The sequence below is a fragment of the Ornithorhynchus anatinus genome, chromosome 1 (assembly GCF_004115215.2).
Source record: "Ornithorhynchus anatinus isolate Pmale09 chromosome 1, mOrnAna1.pri.v4, whole genome shotgun sequence".
Classification (NCBI taxonomy): domain Eukaryota; kingdom Metazoa; phylum Chordata; class Mammalia; order Monotremata; family Ornithorhynchidae; genus Ornithorhynchus; species Ornithorhynchus anatinus.
Window position 1 is genome coordinate 62,145,385 of NC_041728.1, and position 19,464 is coordinate 62,164,848.

A 19,464-nucleotide genomic window follows, 5' to 3' on the forward strand; every position below is an offset into this window, starting at 1 on the left:
GTGTGGCCTTGGGAAAGTCCCTTTACCTCTCTGTGCCTCAGTTCCCTCATCTGGAAAATCGGGATTAAGACTACGAGCCCTATACAGGATAGGGACTGTGTCCAACCCGATTTGCTTGTCTCCACCCCAGCACTTAGTACAGTTCCTGGCACATAGTAAACACTTAACAAATACCATTATTATTATCATCCTTTATGAAATTTTGTTTTAAAACAAAAAAGATATTTGATCAGAGGTTGAACTCTAAGCACAGTATCCTAGGAAGGCTTCAATCCACTTAAATTGCGAGCCCCATCTGGGACAGGGATTTTGTCTCACCTGGTTATCTTGTATCTAAACAAGCTCTTAGAACAGTGTTTCACTCATAATAAGGGCTTAACAAATGTTGTAATTATTACTATTTTTATTATTGAAGTCACCTGCCTTCCAGAGCATGAGGTATTTCGTAGAGTGGCCACTAATCAGTCAATCAATTGTATTTATTGAGTGCTTACTGTGTACAGGTACTAATTAGAGGACACCCTTCAGTCTAGCTAAGGAGGGGGCCTACTGAAGTAAAGTGGATTTAGTTTATGCTGAAATGTTTCTCTCCCAGCAGGATAGGTGATGTTCTGCTCACTGTGGCCAGGAGGAATCAAATACCTACAAGCAGTATTTGACTGTAAGCTCATTGTGGGCAGGGAATGTTTCTACCAACTCTGTCATATAATACCCTCCCAAGCACTTAATACAGTGCCCTGCAGACAGTAAGCACTCAATAAATAGGATTGATTGGTTGGGAAGCGTTCAGCCTGAAAACTCTGGCAAGTTTCTTTGTCATCCAAGCCTTAGAGATCAGAGAAGAATTTGAAGTAGAGATCATTAAAGCGATTCCTTGTCAGAAAGCAAGATTTCAGTAGGAAGGTCAGACACTGGGGTTGAACTGGAGGGATTCTTCTATCTCTGGATAAGTCGGCCTCAGAAAAGTTGGGTGAGCTTAGGCAGAAGTAGCAACAGGCCAGAACTTTTACTGGGGTAGAGAGGGCAGGTGGTAGTAAGAGAATGCCACTCTGTATATGTGTTGCCATTAGGTTTTGTAGCCGGGAGGAATGTATGTGAGGGAAATCAAGGTAAAGGCAGAATGTGCTAGGAAAGCTAGCTAGAGAAGCAGCATGACTAAGTGGATAGAGCACAGACCCGGGAGTCACAATCAATCAGTCATATTTATTGAGCCCTTATTGTGTGCAGAGCACTGCATCAAGCACTTGGGAGAGTACAATATAACACCGTCCCTTCCCACAACGAGTTCACAGTCTAGAGAGGGAGGCAAACATTAATATAAAGAAATAAATTACAGATATGTACATAACTGCTGTGGGGCTGGGCAGGGGGATGAATAAAGGGAACAAGTCGTTGATGCAGAAGGGAGTGGGAGAAGTGGAAAGGAGGACTTAGTCTGGGAAGGCCTCTTGGAGGCATTGTGCCTTCAGTAAGGCTTTGAAAGTGGGGAGAGAAATTGTCTGTCGGATATGAGGAGGGAGGGCTTTTCAGGCCAGAGACAGGGCATGGCCGAGAGGTGAATAGCAAGATAGCTGAGATCAAGGTACAGTCTAGAACGAAATGAGATAACATACAAGAAAAGCTTTGAATTCACAAGAAGAAAGGCAGTAAGTTAATCAAAGAAGAACGTTCTGATGAACCAAATGGATTTCAGATGGCCGTAAATGAGTCAATCAATGGTATTCATTCAGTGCTTTCTCAGAAGGACCTGTGCTCTAATCCCAGATCCACAACTTTTCTTCTGTGTGATCTTGGGCAAGTCACTTCACTTCTTTGTGCGTCAGTTACATCATCTGTAAAATGGGGATTGAGACTGTGAGCCCCACATGGGAGAAGGGACTATGTCCAACCCGATTTGCTTGTATCCATCTAAGTCCTTAGTACAGTGCCTGCCACATAGTAAGCGCTAAACAAACACCATTATTATTATAATTATTATTATTACAATACAGCAGATACATTCCCCCCCACAACAAATTCATAGTCTAGAGGGGGAGGCAGACATTAATATACATAAGTAAATTACAGATATATATATATGTATATGCTGTGGGGATATGAGGGAGAATGAATGAAGGGAGCAAGTCAGGATGACACAGAAGGGAGTGGGAGAAGAAGAGGACTTAATCAGGAAAGACTTCTTGGAGGAGTTGTGATCAGTTGGAACATAGTCCCTCTCCCTCATGGGGCACCCAGTTTAAGTAGGAGGGCGAACAGGTATTGAATTCCCATTGTACAGATGAGGAAATTAAGGCACAGAGAAGTAAATGACTTGCCCAAGATCACACGGTAGCAAGAGGCAGAGCAGGATTAGAGGCCAGATTCCCAGGCTCCCGGGCCTGTGCTCTTTCCATTAGGCCACACTGCTTCTCCTCAGCTTCCTGATGATTCCCATATCCTGCTTGATCCAGTTCCCCAGTTTATTCCGATGATACGGGGCTGTGCTGGTGCATTGTACTGCTTTTCTGGGCTTATCGTTGGCAAAGATGCAGTTCATTGACACCCATCTCCAAAGCACCTTCACTGTGCTCAATAAATACTATCGATCGATCGTAGGGCATGTTGAGAGAAGGCGCAGCACCGCCTCTTGAGTTAGGAGGTTGGGGTCCCCGCCTAATTATTTTCCCTCTTTCCAGCCTGTGGGAGTCAACCTCGTTAGCATCCATTCCAGCCCCAACGACCAGATGCTGTGGGCTATCGACAGCAAATGGAATGTGCATGTGCGAGTCGGAATCACCGAAGAGATGCCCGTGGGCACCGACTGGGAACATGTACCCGGTAAGAGGAAAGACGTGTGAACCACAGCCCTCTCCTCAGTAAATTTCATCTGATTTATTAGCACACCGTTGCAGCTCCAGCCATCCTATGTTATTGTACTCTTCTCTGTTACCATGGTGTTATTCAGATTGCCAGGGTTGTTAAAATCTACTGCCAGCGTTTTAGCTTCATCTTCCCTCACAATGTCCCCAGTAGTGCAGTCTGATCTATAGAAGCCATAGGGTTTCCAGTCATCTCTCTCCCACCTTAATTTTAGGACTACTACGAGCTCCGTGGTAGAACCTGGCGTAGAGGGAATGTACCCAAATGTACTCAATGCAATTAAAAGAAAAGGGAATTGATATCCTCCCCCTCTAGTTCCTGAACAAAGTAGTTTCTATCTGACCGAAGCCTTCCAAAGGAAGGCAGGTTTTGATCTGAACTAGGAAGCGTCTGTGCTACACGGAGGTTAACAAAAGACTCCGGTAACTGTGGATTATTCCTGCTGTGCTGCGCGGTGGGGAAAAGCAGCATCAGGGGGAGAAGAGGGGGTAGCATTTCCTGTTTCCCCTCTGCTCTTTATTAAAGAGACAGGCAGAGGCACCAAGAAATAGTAATGCATGGAGACGCTTTGGCACAGACACTGAAAACAAGCAGATACACACACACACACACAGCCCCCCTTCACCCCCAGACAAGCAAACATATAAAAGTTAACCACTTTAACTTTGTCCTGTTCTTAAAATCTTGTCAAAATACTATTTTCAAAAGAAAAATCTGATTATTACTATTCTTGTATTTGTTAAGCATTTACTGTGTCAGGTGACCATTCTGACTACTGGGGTTATCTTCCCACCCAAACCATGTCCTCCCCGTGACTTTCCATCACTGTAGATGGCACCACCATCCTTCCCGACTCATAAGCCCATAACCTTGGCGTTATCCATGACTCATTTCTCTCATTCAACCCACATATTCAATCTATCACTAGATCCTGTCAGTTCAACCGTCATAACATCGCTAAAATCCACCCTTTCCTCTCCATCCAAACTGCTACCACATTATTCCAAATACTTCTTCTATCCTGTCCTGATTACTCTATCAACCTCCTTGCTGACCTGTCTGCCTCCTGTCTCTCCCCACTCCAGTCCATACTTCATTCTGCTGCCCGGATTACTTTTCTTTAAAAATGTGCAGTCCGTGTTTCCCCACTCCTCAAGAACCTCCAGTGCTTGCCCATCCACCTCCACATCACACAGAAACTCCTTACCATCGACTTTAAAGCTCTTGATCACCTTGCCCCCTCCTACTTCACCTCACTGCTCTACTACTATAACCCAATCTGCACACTTCACTCCTCTAATGCCAACCTACTTACTGTACCTGGATCTCGACCGTCTTGCCTCCGACCTCTCACCCACGTCCTGCCTCTGACTTGGAATGCCCTCCCTCTTCATATCTGACAGACAATTACTCTCCTCACCTTCAAAGCCTTATTGAAGGCTCATCTCCTTCAAGAGGGCTTCCCTGACTAAGCCCTCATTTCCTCTTTTCCCATTCCCTTCTGCATCCTCCTGATTTGCTCCCTTTATTCACCCACCAAGTCCCACAGCATTTATGTATTTATCTGTAATTTATTTATATTAATGTCTGTCTCCCCCACCAGTCTCTGAGCTCAAGCGCTTAGTACAGTGCTCTGTGCACAGTGAGCACTCGATAAATATGATTGATTGGGTAGATACAAGTTAATCAGTTTGGACACAGTCCCTGGCCCACATGGGGCTCACAGTCAAAATTGGAGGGAGTAGGATTGAATCCCTGTTTTACAGATGAAAAGTTGAAGCACAGAGAAGTTGAGTGACTTGCCCAAGGTCACACAGCAGACAGTTGGCAGAGATCCTAATTTCCATTTACTCAATGACTCCTTTATTTTCCAGTAATGCAACTGCCATATTACTCAAGGTTTTTCAGTACTTCATGCTCTCAAGCATGAGAATATTTTGGTTTTGCACAAACTCCCAAACTATTGGGCATCATGATTTCTCCTAAGCACCTTTCCTTTGGGCTGCAGATTGAGAGATTTCTTACAACTAACCAATCAGTGGTATTTATTGAGCGCTTACCATATGCAGAGCAGTGTATTAAGCCCTTGGGAGAGTACAGTATAATAGAGTTGGTAGGCATGTTTCCTGCCCATCAGGAGCTTACACTCTAGAAGGGGAGATATAATTGAAATAAATTACAGATACCTACCTAAGTGCTGTGGGACCAAAGGGTAAAATCCAAGCGCAGGCATGACGCATTAGGGAGAGGGAGTAGAGGAAATGATAACTTAGGGAGGGCCTTTTGAAGAAGATAGGATCGTAATCTTTGAAGGTGGGGAGAGTGATGGTCTGTTGGCTATGATGGGGAAGGGAGTTCCTGGTGAGAGTCAGGACACGGGCAAGGGGTCAGTGGCGAGATAGATGAGATCAAGATGCAATGAGCAGGTTGGTGTTAGAGTAGTGAAGTGAACAGGCTGGATTGTCGTAGAAACTGAGGCCTGGGGAGGTTAAGCAGCTTTCCCAAAGACACCCAATAGACAAATGACAGAGTGGGATTAGAGGGCAGATCTTCCGACTTCTAAGGCCACCGTTCTTCCGCTATGCCACATTAATTCCCCAGTACTCCCCAGTCAGTCAATCAGTGGTATTTATTGAGTGCTTACTGTGCGCAGAGCACTGTACTAAGCATTTCGGAGAGTACAGTATAACAGATTTGGTAGACACATTCCCTACCCACAAGGGGCTTACAGTCCAGAGGGGGAGACAGACATTAATAGAAAGAAATGAATTATGGATATTGACACAAGTACCACAGGGCCGGCAAACAATCCAAGTGCGAGGATGACACAGAAGGAAGTGGGAGTGGAGGAGATGAGGGCTTAGCTGGGGATGGCCTCTTGGAGGAGATGGGGTGTTAGTTAATAAGGCTTTGAAGATAGGGAGAGTGTCCCCAGCACATCTCTTTGTGTTGAAGGATCATCTGGTCTGAGGAGGGTGGGACAAAGTCACATAGATGCATGGCATAGTGGAAAGTTCCCGGGTTTGGGAGTCAGAAAGTCACAGGTTCTAATCCCGGCTCTGCCACTTGTGTGCTGTGTGATTTTAGGCAAGTCACTTCATTTTTCTGGGTCTCACTTACCTCATCTGGAAAATGGGGACTGAGACTCTGAGCCCCGCATGGAACAGGAACTGTGTCCAACCTGATTTGCTTCTCTCCACCCCAGCGCTTAGTTTAGTGCCTGGCACAGAGTAAGCGCTTAAGAGGTGCCATAATTATTACCTAGATGGATCCCAGTGATGGGGAAGATTGACTGTATGCTTGCTTCCTAGGTTTACAGGCCTGTCACTTGGCTCTGAGCTCAAGAACCGTCTGGGCCCGATGTGCCAATGGAGACGTAGCTCGCCGCTACGGCATCACTGACAAGAACCCGGCCGGAGACTACTGGAAGAAAATTCCTGGGAACATGTCCTGTTTAACAGGCAAGTTAAATGGTCGTGTGATCCTCTCCACCGGGCGGGTAGGCCCTTTTCCAATTCATTCATTCAGTCAGATTTATTGAGCGCTTACTGTGTGCAGAGCACTGACTAAGCGCTCAGAAGAGGTCAATACAACAATAAACAGACACATTCCCTGCCCGGGCCGCTCTTCCTTCCTCTCAAGCCCCGTAGCGGTTTCTCCCGGCCTGCCGGAGCAGGAAGAAATGTGGCCTATGTGAAGTACAGGCCTCCTCCCGGGTTGTCTGGTGGTTTTAACAGAGTTGTATGGCAACAGTGAAAAGTGAAGAGCAGAGCTTAAGGGAACTTCTTTTCCATTTTCTTTACCAATCGCATTTGTTGAGTGCTTACTATGTACAGAACACTGTACTAAGCCCTTGGGAGAGGACAGCATAGCAATATCCCAGCTCCGCTACTTGTCTGCTATGGGACCTCAGGCAAGTCAGTTTACTTCTCTGTGCCTGTTACCTCAACTGCAAAATGGAGATTAAAGACTGTGAGGCCTATGTGGGACAGGGATTGTGTCCAACCTGATTAGCTTGTACCTACCCCAGCATGTAGTACATTGCCTGGCACATAGTAACTGCTTAACAAATGCCATTAAAAAAAATGCATCTATAACAAAGTTTGCTTTCATCCCTGGACTCTGAAACCCAGCGTGACTACTCTTTGCTTGCATGAGCTCCTAGTACATGATTGGATCTTCAAATCAATCAGTCATATCGATCGAGCTCCTGCGGGGTGCAGACCCCTGTGCTGGGTGCCTGCCATGTGCTGAGCACTGCACTTAAGCGCTTGGGAGTATTTAGTAGAAGTCAGAGACACAGTTTCTGCCCTCAGGGAGCTTACGCTCCAGTGAGGGAAATGGGGGCCAGCCCAAACGAATCACCAGTTGCGGGAGTCGGGAGAGGAGGTTAAAGCTGGCCATTTCCTTTGCAGTGTCCCCGTTCGATGAGCTGTGGGCCGTGGGCCCTTTAGGTTACCTCCTTCAGCGGCTGACAAAGACCTTCAGCCATTCACCTGGCTTTCAGAAAAGCAGCGACGCTTCCGTCTTGCTTCACCTAGAAGACTTTGAAGACGAATGGGAAGTCATCTGAAGGGTCGCCGGTCCAAGCCCCAGCGGCCAGAGCCACCGAGGATTCCCGGACGGGAAGTGATGGATTTAAAAGCCGCTTGTCTCCCGCCACGCCCCGTTAGCTCCTCTACACTAAAATCCGATCCACCCAGCCCTCCTGAAACGCACACACCCACATGTTTGTTTCAGCATCTCTTGAAAACTAGTAGCTGTGGCGGACTGGAATTAAACAGTCTCAGTTATGGCAGCTCCTTTGGAACTATTAACTTACTTTTCACCTTACTGGTAATGGCAGCTGCTGTTACTGCATGCACACTAATAGTTGGGGGGGGAGGTTCATTTACACGGAGGCGGGGGCCACTCTAACATACAAGGTTTCTCAACCTCAGACAAGTTTACTATTCCCTCAGCTTCTCCCCGGTTGTCACCCCAAGTCCAGTGAAATATACTCTACGCGCATAGGAGAGACACTTGAGATCTTCAGCAGGGTAAAAAGATACGGCCATCTAAAAGGCGGCCTGTTTGACCGGTTTGACCAGTGTCGCCTTGTCGCGTGAACCGCCCCCTCTCCTGAACCCGCTGGGCGTCGGGCAGCTTGCACCCATAGTGACTGGCTTCAAGAACGATCAGTAAGAACAAGTGTCCTACCATTTCACAACTGAGCTTCAATCCTTCTCCCAAAGCCTCCTCTGTGTCCTGTGTCTGGAAGAACGCAATTCCATTTTTATTTAAAAAGAGGGTAATAGAACGAAGGTATCTCTGACCTTGTCTGCATTTTCCGTTTGGGATGTCTCATGCACGGAGCCCGTGAAGTTTTAGGGAGGAATTTAATGGTGACGGGAGTTTAGCGTGTCTCTTTAGTCCTATTTAACAGAGGTTGCAAACAAGCATAATAAAACAAGGCAACATCCTGGGTGATTATTGTCATTTTACTTTTGTTTGAAACCTCTAATATACCTCATTTTCACCTCTCCTCAACACACCCTGCAAATGTAGGGTAGAAGTTTGTTTTCAGCAACTAATGGAAAGACTTGTGTTTTTTTTCCCTTTCAGTTTATCCTGGACTCTTGATCTGTAGTCATAACTTCAAACGAGCCGATCTCGGGCCAGGGAGGGAAGGGCGCGGCAGAAAAGTAGGGGCTGGGGAAAAGGGAATGAGAAGCCTCAATGTCAGGTGGTCCGTACCCCAAAAGAGAAGGTCTCTTCCCCCCAACCCCGGTCTCTGGACCCTGGGACAAGAAGCCTCTGGTGGGCTGCACTCCATTTGCAGCAGGCGTTGGGCCATAAAGAATCTTCGCTGAGGCGAGATATAAACCACCTGTCGCTGAGGGAAGGAGCCGTTGGCGGGTTTCCCCACTACGGCCCTCGGGTCTCACGCCTTCCCCTTCCTCAGTCTTAAATGGAGGTTGCCACCGAGCTGCCCGTTTTAGGCTTCCCTTTGGCACAGGGCCCAGGCCGCCGGGCCTGTTTATGCTCGCACAACAGGGTGCTGTGGAAACCCTGTCTATGGAAACACAGCCTGGAAACAGCCCGTTTCCAAACCGAGCTGGCTAGGAGGAGCCGAGAGCTTACCTTGCTGATCCAGGAGAGGGGCCGAATCCCCAAATATTCTTTGACTTGACATTTTTATAGGATTCTTTTTAATTAAAGCACGGGTTGGCAGAAACCCGGCTTGGATCATCCTTTCCGTGCTGTATATCCTGTGCCTTGCTTGGTTCATTCGTTGGTGTTGAAGGCCTTTTAAATCAGTGGGACTTTTTAGTGCAATTGTACTTGAGCCTGGTTAACAGTAGTCTGAAAGACTTTTAGCTTCTTTGCTCTGTAAAAAAATTTTTTTTTTTTTTTTGCTGCGCTTTGAGACAGTGCAATAAACTAGACTTTTTTCCAAAACAGCTTGTCGGTTGGTCCTGTTTTATGCCTAGTGTCCTTCTTGGTTCAGTAATACAGTTATCCATTTCACTTGTTTATTTCCCTTTTTTCAGCAGGGGGATTTACCTAGTATTTGCTGGTTGATGGGCGAAGCTGTACTGTTGGGAAAGTCTGACATAAATATCTGCCCAGGAATGAATTGCTAATGAAATCTGAATTAGTGTGTTTTTGTTTGTTGTTTGTTCAGGTCAAAGATTATCAGTCAATCATTGGTATTTATTAAGTGCTTTGTGCAGAGCACTGTGCTAAGCCCTCGGGAGAGTTCATTCTCTCAGAGTGGTAAACACATTCCCTACCTAGGAGGAGCTTGTAGTCTAGAGGGGGAGACAGTATTATAAAGCAGTGTGGCTTAGTGGAAAGATCACAGGCTTGGGAGTTAGAGGACTTGGGTTCTAATCCTGGATCCACCACTTGTCTGCTGTGTGACCTTGGGCAATCCATGTAACTTCTCTGTGCCTGTTACCTCATCTGTAAAATGGGGATTAAAACTGTGGAAACCACCCCCCACCGTGGGATAACCTGTATACCTTTAATCTGCCCCAGTGCTTAGAACAGTGCAAATAAATATGGGATATGTAAAAAAGTGCTGTGAGCCTGAGAGTGGGGTGAATCAATCGATCAATCAGTGGTATTTATTGAGTGCTTACTATGTGCACAACACTTTTCTAAGCACTTGGGAGAGTACTGTAGAGGGTCCAAGTGCAAGGAGAGGGAGTAGGAGAAATGAGAGCTTAGTTGGGGAAGGCTACTTGAAAGAGATGTGATTTTTACTAAGGTTTTGAAGGTGGGGAAGAGTGATGGCCTGTTATATGTGGAGGCGGAAGGAGTTCCAGGTCAGAGGGAGGATGTGGGCAAGGGGTCAGCAGTGAGATAGGTGAGCTTGAGGTACAGTGAGTAAGTTGACTAGAGAGGGGCGAAGTGTGTGGACTGGGTTGTAGTAGGAAACCAGTGAAGTACAGTAGGTGGGGGTGAACTGATTGAGTGTTTTAAGATCAATTAAGAAGTTTCTATTTGATGCAGAGGTGGAAGGGCAACCGCTGGAGGTTATTGAGGAGTGGGGAAAAATGGACTGAACTGTTTTGTAGAAAAATGATCCAGGCAGCAGAGGGAAGTGTGAACTGGAGTATGGAGAGATAAGAGGCAGGGAAATCAGCAAGGAAGTTGATACAATAATGAGGGTAAGGATAGGATAAGTGCTTGGACGAATGTGAAAACAATTTGGAGAGGAAAGGGAGGATCGATGAAGAGACGGGAACGAGTTGAGTTCAGTAGAGAGGGTAGTGGTGAGAGAGTCAATCAGTGCATCAAAGGCAGGTAGTTTGGGTACAGAGGCTAAATGGAACATGATGTCTTGAAAAAAATCGGCGCAGATCAAAAGATCGGAGCTCTCCATGGGGGAATAGGACAGATTTGCGAGGAAGGGTGTTTTCGGGGGAGAGGAGGTTGTGGTCGCGTAGAGATCATACAGCGACTTGAGATGATTGAATCAAGTGTGCGTCCAAGTTGGTGAGCAGGTGAGGTGGGGTGGAGCTGGAGACCAGTGGATTTGAGGAGTGAGAGAAAATGGGCAGCAGAAGTGTTGTCGGGAACACCCACGTGGATATGGATGTCCCCAAGGAACAATGGACAAAGAGAAAGAATGTAAGAAAGGGATCCAAATGGTTCAGAAAGTTGGAGGTGGGGTCTAGGGGACAGCAGGTAGCTTTTTACCTCCTGTCCCCTGTCTCACACCACTTGCCTCATCAGCAAACCTTCACCCCATTTGCTCCTCATTGCAGTGAACCCTGCGGGTTCTTGTTGGAAAATCCATAGCGAGAGAATGAAATAAATCAACATAGTTTTCAACATCTGTTCTCTCCCCAGGGCTCTTGGCCCCCACGCAAGGGGATCTCTCTAGCTGAATATTATTCAAGATTTAAAATATCCTTTTCCACAGAATTTATTTAGAGACCCCATCGCACTGTTCAAATGTTAAATAAGGCCTGTTTGGCTCAGAGGTATGAATGTAATGTTCCGAAGCAAAATCTTTGATGCCAAGTAGCTACGGGGATTCAGAGTACAACCAAATCATTTGGTTTACCCTGGAGTCTTAGCCCAGTGTTGTAGAGATGGCATTGGCCAAATTAAATAACCAGTTAGGGTTGGAAGTAAATGATTCTGAAGGTTTGCCCCAGTTGTCTCGGGATGGAACACCCTCACATCAAAAACCAGCCATTCTTTTTATATTGTCCCTGTGAGGTGGGAAACAATGAAAGTATCTCCGAGATCAAAAATCAGAAAGGATCTTCTGCCAGAGGGTTAGCACACAGAGTATAAAAGTTTATGGCTGCCTTTCTGCCTGTTGTTTAGGAACATTGCACATGGGCACTCGAGTCAAACAGAGTTGATTCTGAGTCAAACAACTTGGCCTGGTGGAAAGCACACGAGCCTGGGAGTCAGAGGACCTGGGTTCTAATTCTGTCTCTTCCACTTGCCTGCTGTGTGACCTTGGTCAAGTTGCTTCATTTCTGGGTCTCAGTTTCCTTAACGGAAAATGAGGAAGTTAATATCTGCTGTATAACCTTGGGGAAGTCATTTGACTTCTCTGTACCTCAGTTACCTCATCTGTAAAATGAGGATTTAGACTGTGAGCCCCAAGTGGGACAGGGACCGTGTCCAACCCAATTGGCTTGTATCTACCCCAGTGCTTAGTAGGGTGCTTGGCACATAGTAAATACCTAACAAATACCACATGATTATTAGTAAAGCCAAATACACAATTCTTATTATTATCACTTATCAGCAGATCCACCCCATTTAAGATATATGGGAAGTCATTTCCTATAATAATAATAATAATAATTGTGGTATTTGTTAAGCACATGTGCCAAGCACTAGTGCTCGGGTAGAGAAAAGATATTCAGGTCCCACATGGGGCTCACAGACTAAGTAGGAAGAACAGGCATTGAATTCCCCATTTTGCCGATGAGAGAACTGAGACATCAAAAGAAAAGTAGCACTTATATTGAGATTTCAGTTATCCAAGAAAAGGGAACAGGCTCTGATCCTCTGGAGGAATTAATTGTAGCTGTTGTAATTATGATTTTAATGTTACTGCACAGACTGGACACTTTTACGTTGAAGAGGTCATCCCAGCATCAGAATATCCTCTACTCTGTCCCCCATTCTCCCCTCCCTGCCCCCCACAGACACTTTCTGGTCTCCAGTGTAAATGAATTCGGCAGTTCATTCCTCCCTAAATTGAGATGGCTTTGATAAGCATAATTGACCCATTGGGTGCTATGTTTAGTGACATTCTGAGCCTCGAATTCCCTGGGCAAGGGTTGTGTTTTCATCTTCCCTTCTGTCTGCAGCCAGCCACTGCTGTGACATTTCCCTGTGTGGTTGCCCCCTTGCTCCTCCTACACACACATACACAAGCACACTCGCATGCGCACACAGTGAAGTCAACCAGTTTTAAATGCTTTTGTCATCTTGGTGTTTATCATCCTCAGTTTGTTGAGGACAAAACGCTTAGTTTCAGCTACTAAGCCAAAACGCTCAGGAGGAGGCTGGTTGCTCAAGAACAGGCTTTACTGTACCCAGAGTGAATGGGATAAGAGAGTGAGGGTAGAACAGGGAACATGTCTACCAACTCTGTTATATTGTACTCTCCTAAGCGCTTAGTACAGGACCCTGCACCCAAAAAGCTCTCAATAAATACCACTGATAGATTGGGCTAGAGGTGCAACCTGGCCCAGACTTGCCTGCCTCCTCCAGGCAGGGTTCAGGTCTAGGGAGTCTGCCCTACCTGGGGGAAGGAAAGGGTCTGGCTGGCTTGGCCGGCTAATCAAAATTAGGGAAGGAGATTCCTGGAGCAGACCCCATCAACGGCTGGGCTCTAGGTTTGGGCTCCACCCCTGCGTGTGTTGTGTGACCTCGGACAAGCCACCGAACCTCTCTGGACCTCTGATTCCTCATCTGGATGATAGAGAGCATCACGTCAGGCCTCCCTGCCTCTGGGGCTTGGTGTGAGGACATTGCTTGGAAAGACCTTTAAGTTAAAGGGGAGAAAGAGGATATGGAAATCCAGCCTGGGAAAGACCTGTAAACTCCAATTTAACCAACCCAAGTCAGAAATTTGGGGAGGAAAACAGTCCTACCCTAGGCAAGAGGAATGGCAACCCTGGGAGCCCTGGGCTGGGCGGGGAGACTTGGTTGGCCAGTGAATTCTGTCCAGATGGGGTCAGGAGGCTAGCTTGGCAGTGTCACAGGGAGTCAAGAATTTGAGTTTTTATCATTACGAGGGGCTTTGGTGAGGTTGCGGGGTAGGCATCTCTAGTCAGTTGGAGCTTAAAATATTGAAATCCACACAGGAAAAACAAAAAGGAATTTGCTTTGAACTCAGGAACCGAGAGTGGCTGGGAGCAGTTCCAAAGGAAGGCGTCTCCCCATTGTCTGGCTTCTCTCTCACTGCTCCACACCAAGAATCAACCCCACAGCCCCTTCAGGTTACTGGGTTGAAATCAGGACTTCCCTCTCTCTCCCTCCCTACCTCTTTTGCAGCTCCTAGGTCTGATTCTTTTTGCAGATTTGACAATGCTCACTTTTGAATAATTCATCAGAATTAGGGGATGGGGAGACTCTGTGTGTGTGTGTGTGTGTGTGCGCACGCGCGCTTTCAACTGGCAAATGGCAAATGGCAAATTAATAGAAAACAAGGAGGGACACTATGCCTCAGGAGGCAGGAACAGCTTGGCTTTCACATTAATAATAATAGTATTTGTCAAGTGCTTACTATGTGCCAAGCACTGTTCTAAGCCCTGGGGTAGATATGGGGTCATCAGGTTGGACACAGGCCTGTCCCATATGGGGCTCCCAGTCTTAATCCCCATTTTATAGATGAGATATCTGAGGCACAGAGATATGAAGTGACTTGCCCAAGGACACAAACAAGCAGCAGAGCCAGGATTAGAACGCATTACCTTCTGACTCACAAACCCGTGCTCTATCCTCTACATCATGCTGCTTCTCTGATCTTCACCCAGGAGCCACCCAGCCTCGAATAGGGGCTCCAACCTTGACCTGCCCCCTCCAAGTCCCTGCTGAACTCTGAGAATGGCTGGTGGGGGGAAGCAGGGGGAATCAGTCCCTGCCATGGAAAGGAAGGTGTCTTGGCTGGCGCCAGAGAGCCCCAACCCTATCCCAAAGCCACCCAACCTGGGATGCTGTCAAGCACAGGGGAGCAACCTGGACACCCCATCCCCCTCTACAAAGCAACCCCCATCAGGGAGGTGACTGAAGGGTGTCCTCACCAGCCAGCAGTAGCATGGCAGGGAAGGTGGGGGTCTCCTGGTCCAGGGTCCTGGCCACCTGAGATGTCCTGAGTGTCTTTCGGGGGGTGGGGAAGGGAATCTTCCTTCTCTTTCTGAGGCTGCTGGGAATTTGTTGGGGGAGGGAGGATTGTGTGCACTAGAATTTAGGATTAATATTTGGGTCTTGCAATCTCTCTCCTCTGGGGTTTCCATTCCTGTACAAGTCCTTCCCTTCCCTCAAAAGTTTCCCCCCTCATTCCCTACTGCCCCCCCCAACCCAGCACCAGCAACTGTCCCCTCACCACTCCCACCTCCCCATTGCCCTGAAAAAGGCCCCAAGGCAGAGATGGCACCTGAGGACCCAGGAGGATGGGGAAGGAAGGACCTGAACTTTGAAGGGCTATCTTTCATGGATCTCCTGTCTGGCAAAGCTCAGGCTTTTATGCTCCTGGTTGAAGAGTCTCTATCTACAATTGTGAAAGGGAGTAGTAATGGGGAATAAAATATTAGATATATAAAATATAATATTAGATAATTAGAAAAAATATTAGAGTAGGAGAGGGACAGCGTGGGTTGAGGGGGGAGACTTGAGATTACCTTGTATCCACTCCAGTGCTTGGAACGGTGCTTGGCACATACTAAGCACTTAACAAATACCATTGTTATTATTATTATTATTACTATTATCCAGGGCTTGTCAGTGACAGAAAGACAGCCCCGCCACCAGGGTCAGCAGAGCCAGAGAGGGGTAATAATAATAATGATGGTATTTGTTAAGCGCTTAACTATGTGCCAAGCACATAGAGCACTGTTCTAAGCACTGGGGAGGGGATACAAGATCATCAGGTTGTCCCACGTGGGGCTCACGGGGTAGTGTTGCAGCAGGGGACAACTGGGGATAATGTGCCACAGAGCAGCCCCCAGTGGAAAATCCACTCACAAATCATAGTGTGGGCACCCTATTTTAACACTGCTATCCAATTTCTATGGATCCTCTACCAGAACAATTGCAGGTAGAGGTGGGGTGTTCTGGGAGAGATGCATTCATGGCATCGCCGTGGGTCGAAGACGACTCGACAGCAAAAGACAAGATTTCTGGGCCAGCTCTCTATGGCTCCGGAAGCTCATTGTGGGCAGGGAATGAGTCTGTTTATCGTTATATTGTACTCTCCCGAGTGCTTAGTACAGTGCTCTGCGTTCAATAAATACAGTTGGTTGAATGAATGAATGAATCGCACAGGACACCGGAGCAAAGGCGGACTTCTGCCGAGAGACTCTAGCATGCACCTGGTGGTTCCTGGGGCAGTCAGACTGGGGGCTTCTGGTCTGCCAAGCTCTGCCCTCGGCTCATTCCTCACCCTGACCACCAGAAGCTTCCGTCCCCTGCCAGGGGACCGCACCCCCACCCCCTCCAGCCGCAAAAGACTCTCCCTCTCTTCATCTTCTCCACCTCCTCACAAGCCTGGATTACCTGAGTATTTTGCCCGATCCACTGAGCAGGTAAGGAACCCAGGTGGTCAGCAGTGGGGAGGTCCTGTCCTACCAGTCAGTCAATCGATGGTATCGAGAGCTTACTATGTGCAGAGCACTGTACTAAACACTTGGAAGAGTACAATGGAGTCCTTAGTGAAATGGAAACAGTGGGGGAAATAGGGAGTGGAGATGAGAGATTAGTCCCGGAAGGCCTCCTGAAGGAGATGTGATTCCAAAGGGCTTTGAAGATGGGAAGAGCAGTAGTCTGCCGGATGTGAGTGGGGAGGGAGTTCCAGGCAAAAAGGAGGATGTGAGCAAGAAATAAGCGGTGAGAGAGACAAGAACTAGGCACAGTGAGAGGAGCAGACCACGCGAGCTGGAGCTGAATGCCAGGTTAAGTAGAGGGGAGAGAGCTGGTTGAATTTCTGCTTCATATGGAGAGGAATGGCCTAGTGGAAAGAACAAGGGCCTGGGAGCCAGAGGACCTGGGTTCTCATCCCAGCTCCACCATTTGCCTGATTTGTGACCATATGCCTCAGTTTCTTCAGCTGTAAAACGAGGATTCAGTCCCTGTTCTCTCTCTGTCTCTGTGGGACAGAGACTGTGCCCCAAAGGCATCTCTTGAATCAACCCCAAGGCTTAGTATCCTGCTTGGTACATAGCAAGAGCTTAACGAATACCACGATGACTATTATTGTTGTCAGTGACCTTGTCGGCAACCTGGGGGCTGGAGCTATTTGTGCCCGGGACCATTATAGAGTCTGTTTGTTGGAAGGGTGTCCAGCTGAAGATCCTGGTCACGGCGTCAATATTTGCACTGCCCTCCGAAGCACGCGGCAGCTTGAGTTTCCCTGAGCCGCTGAATTCCAGGCACGGAGACCAGGGAGGAGAGCTGATGTAGGCTCCAACCTAGGGCTGCCCAGTCTAGCGAACCTGGAAGCTCACTGTGGGCAGGGAATGTGTCTGTTTATTGTCATATTGTATTCTCCCGAGCGCTTAGTATAGTAATCTGCACATAATAGACGATCAATAAATATGATTGACCTACTTAGAGTTGAAGGTCCCTGCTGGTCCAGGAGCATGGTGTGATGGATAGAGCGTGGGCCTGGGAGTCAGAAACTCATGGGTTCTAATCCCAGCTCCGCCACTTGCCTGCTAGGTGACCTGGGTCAAGTCACTTCGTGGCTCAGTGGAAAGAGCACGGGCTTTGGAGTCAGGGCTCATGAGTTCGAATCCCAGCTCTGCCACTTGTCGGCTGTGTGACTGTGGGCAAGTCACTTAACTTCTCTGTGCCTCAGTTCCCTCATCTGTAAAATGGGGATTAAGACTGTGAGCCCCACGTGGGACAACCTGATTCCCCTATGTCTACCCCAGCGCTTAGAACAGTGCTCGGCACATAGTAAGCGCTTAACAAATACCAACATTATTATTATTATTATTCTCTGTGCCTCAGAGAGAAATGGGGATTGAAACTGTGAGCTTCAAGCGGGACAGGGATCGTGTCCAACTCGATTTGCTTGTATCCAGGCTAGCGCTTAGAATGGTGCTTGGCACACAGGAAGAGCTTAACGAATACCATAATTATTATTAGGGCAGGCATGCTGGTGACCAATCTGAAAGCCAGTGCTCTTTCCCAACAGGCGTCTTTCTAACGTTCTCCAGTAGAAAGGGGAGAATTCCAGTCCTAAAGGAGAGGCCGGGCAGCTCTACTTGGTCCAAATGGCACCAGACACCCCATGCACATTTAGAGCCCGCTGTTGCCAGCTTTCTGTTCTATTGTACTCCCCCAGGGGCTCAAATACAGTGCTCTGCACACAGTAAGCACTCAATAAATATTATTGATAGATTAATTCTTGGCTCCTGGTGGGTTGTCTGCCAGAAGGCTGCTGGGAGTCAAGCACAACAGTGACAGAGCAAAGGATCTGAAAATGATATTGGTGGGACTTCTTAAGTGTGAAAGAGCCTGGGCTTGAGAGTCAGAGGTCATGGGTTCGAATCCCAGCTCTGCCACGTGTCAGCTGTGTGACTGTGGGCAAGTCACTTAACTTCTCTGTGCCTCAGTGACCTCATCTGTAAAATGGGGATTAACTGTGAGCCTCACACGGGACAGCCTGATGACCCTGTATCTGTCCCAGCCCTTAGAACAGTGCTCTGCACAGAGTAAGTGCTTAAAAAATACCAACATTATTATTATTATTATTATGTGCCAGAGTCTGTGCTTAGCGCCGGGATAAGGTGCAAGGTGATCAGGTCGGACGCTCTTCCTCCCTGCAATGGGGCTCACGGTCTAAAGAAGGAGAATAAAAAGTCACACTTGGCGTTCTCTTCCCAGCACAGGCCCTGACCTGCTGTGTGCTTTTTCCCTTGGATGACTCACTTAAGCCTCTCTGTGCCTCTGTTTCCTCATATTTAAACAAAGTTAATACTTCCTGCTTTTCTCTGTCTCCATGATGGGGCTGTTGAGAGCTCTCTTTGGGAAAATAAGCATTGTGCACCTTAAAGGGCGTGGCTCAGTGGAAAGAGCCGGGGCTTGGGAGTCAGATGTCATGGGTTCTAATCCTGATCTGCCACTTGTCAGCTGTGTGACTTTGGTCGTCACTTAACTTCTCTGTGCCTCGGTTACCTCATCTGTAAAATGGGGAATAAGGCGGTGAGCCCCACGTGGGACATCCTGATTACCTTGTATCCCCCCAGCGCTTAGAAGAGTGCTTGGTACATAGTAAGCGCTTAACAAATACCATCATCATCAAATAAACTAAAATTAGTGTCCAGGTCATCTTTGGCAGGTGTGCACCTGTTCATCTTGTTACCGCCGACTCTGCTCGCTGGTCCAGTGGGTCACAGGGAGGAATGGTGTGCCTGTGTGTGTTTGTCTGTCTTCCTTGCCTGTAACTGGCACCACCAAACTGCTGCCTAGCAAGCCCAGAGCCTCGCCCACCAAGGCTCCGCTTTCTCCCCCGACCCACAGTGTCACTGCTGTTGGGTGCCGGGCGGGCAGGGGGCTAGTGGGCAGGCCGGGCCCTGCCGAGGGGACTGCTGCACTCCCAGCCCTTCAGGGAAGCGGTACAACCTAGTGGAAAGAGCACAGGCTTGGGAGTCAGAGGACCTGGGTTCTAATCCCAGCTCCACCATTTTTTTTAATGGTATTTAAGTGCTTGCTATTTGCCAAGCACTGTTCTAAGCCCTGGAGTAGATACAAACTAATGAGATTGGACACAGTCCTTGTCCCACATGGGGCTCGCAGTCTTCATCCCCGTTTTACAGAAAAGGGAACTGAGGCTGCTTCTCTACTTGTCTGTTGACCTTGGGCAAGTCACTTCATTTCTCTGTGCCTCAGTTTCCTCATCTTGGGACATGG

General features: G+C 47.7%; 1 protein-coding gene across 5 annotated transcripts in view; it reads left to right on the forward strand.

Moving 5' to 3' along the window:
- Positions 1-9,302, forward strand: part of TECPR2 (tectonin beta-propeller repeat containing 2) — an 80,940-nt gene extending 71,638 nt beyond the window's left edge. For 4 of the 5 annotated variants that reach the window (XM_029058552.2, XM_029058571.2, XM_029058560.2 and 1 more), the window contains 3 exons: positions 2,676-2,817; positions 6,171-6,320; positions 7,275-9,302. In XM_029058552.2, coding sequence (XP_028914385.1) covers positions 2,676-2,817; positions 6,171-6,320; positions 7,275-7,432 — 450 coding nt within the window. In that variant the 3' untranslated portion in view covers positions 7,433-9,302. Of the gene's footprint in view, positions 1-2,675; positions 2,818-6,170; positions 6,321-7,274 lie in introns of those variants that run through there. The other variant, XR_003756981.2, reaches the window with a different exon arrangement.
- Positions 9,303-19,464: the final 10,162 nt, after the last annotated feature.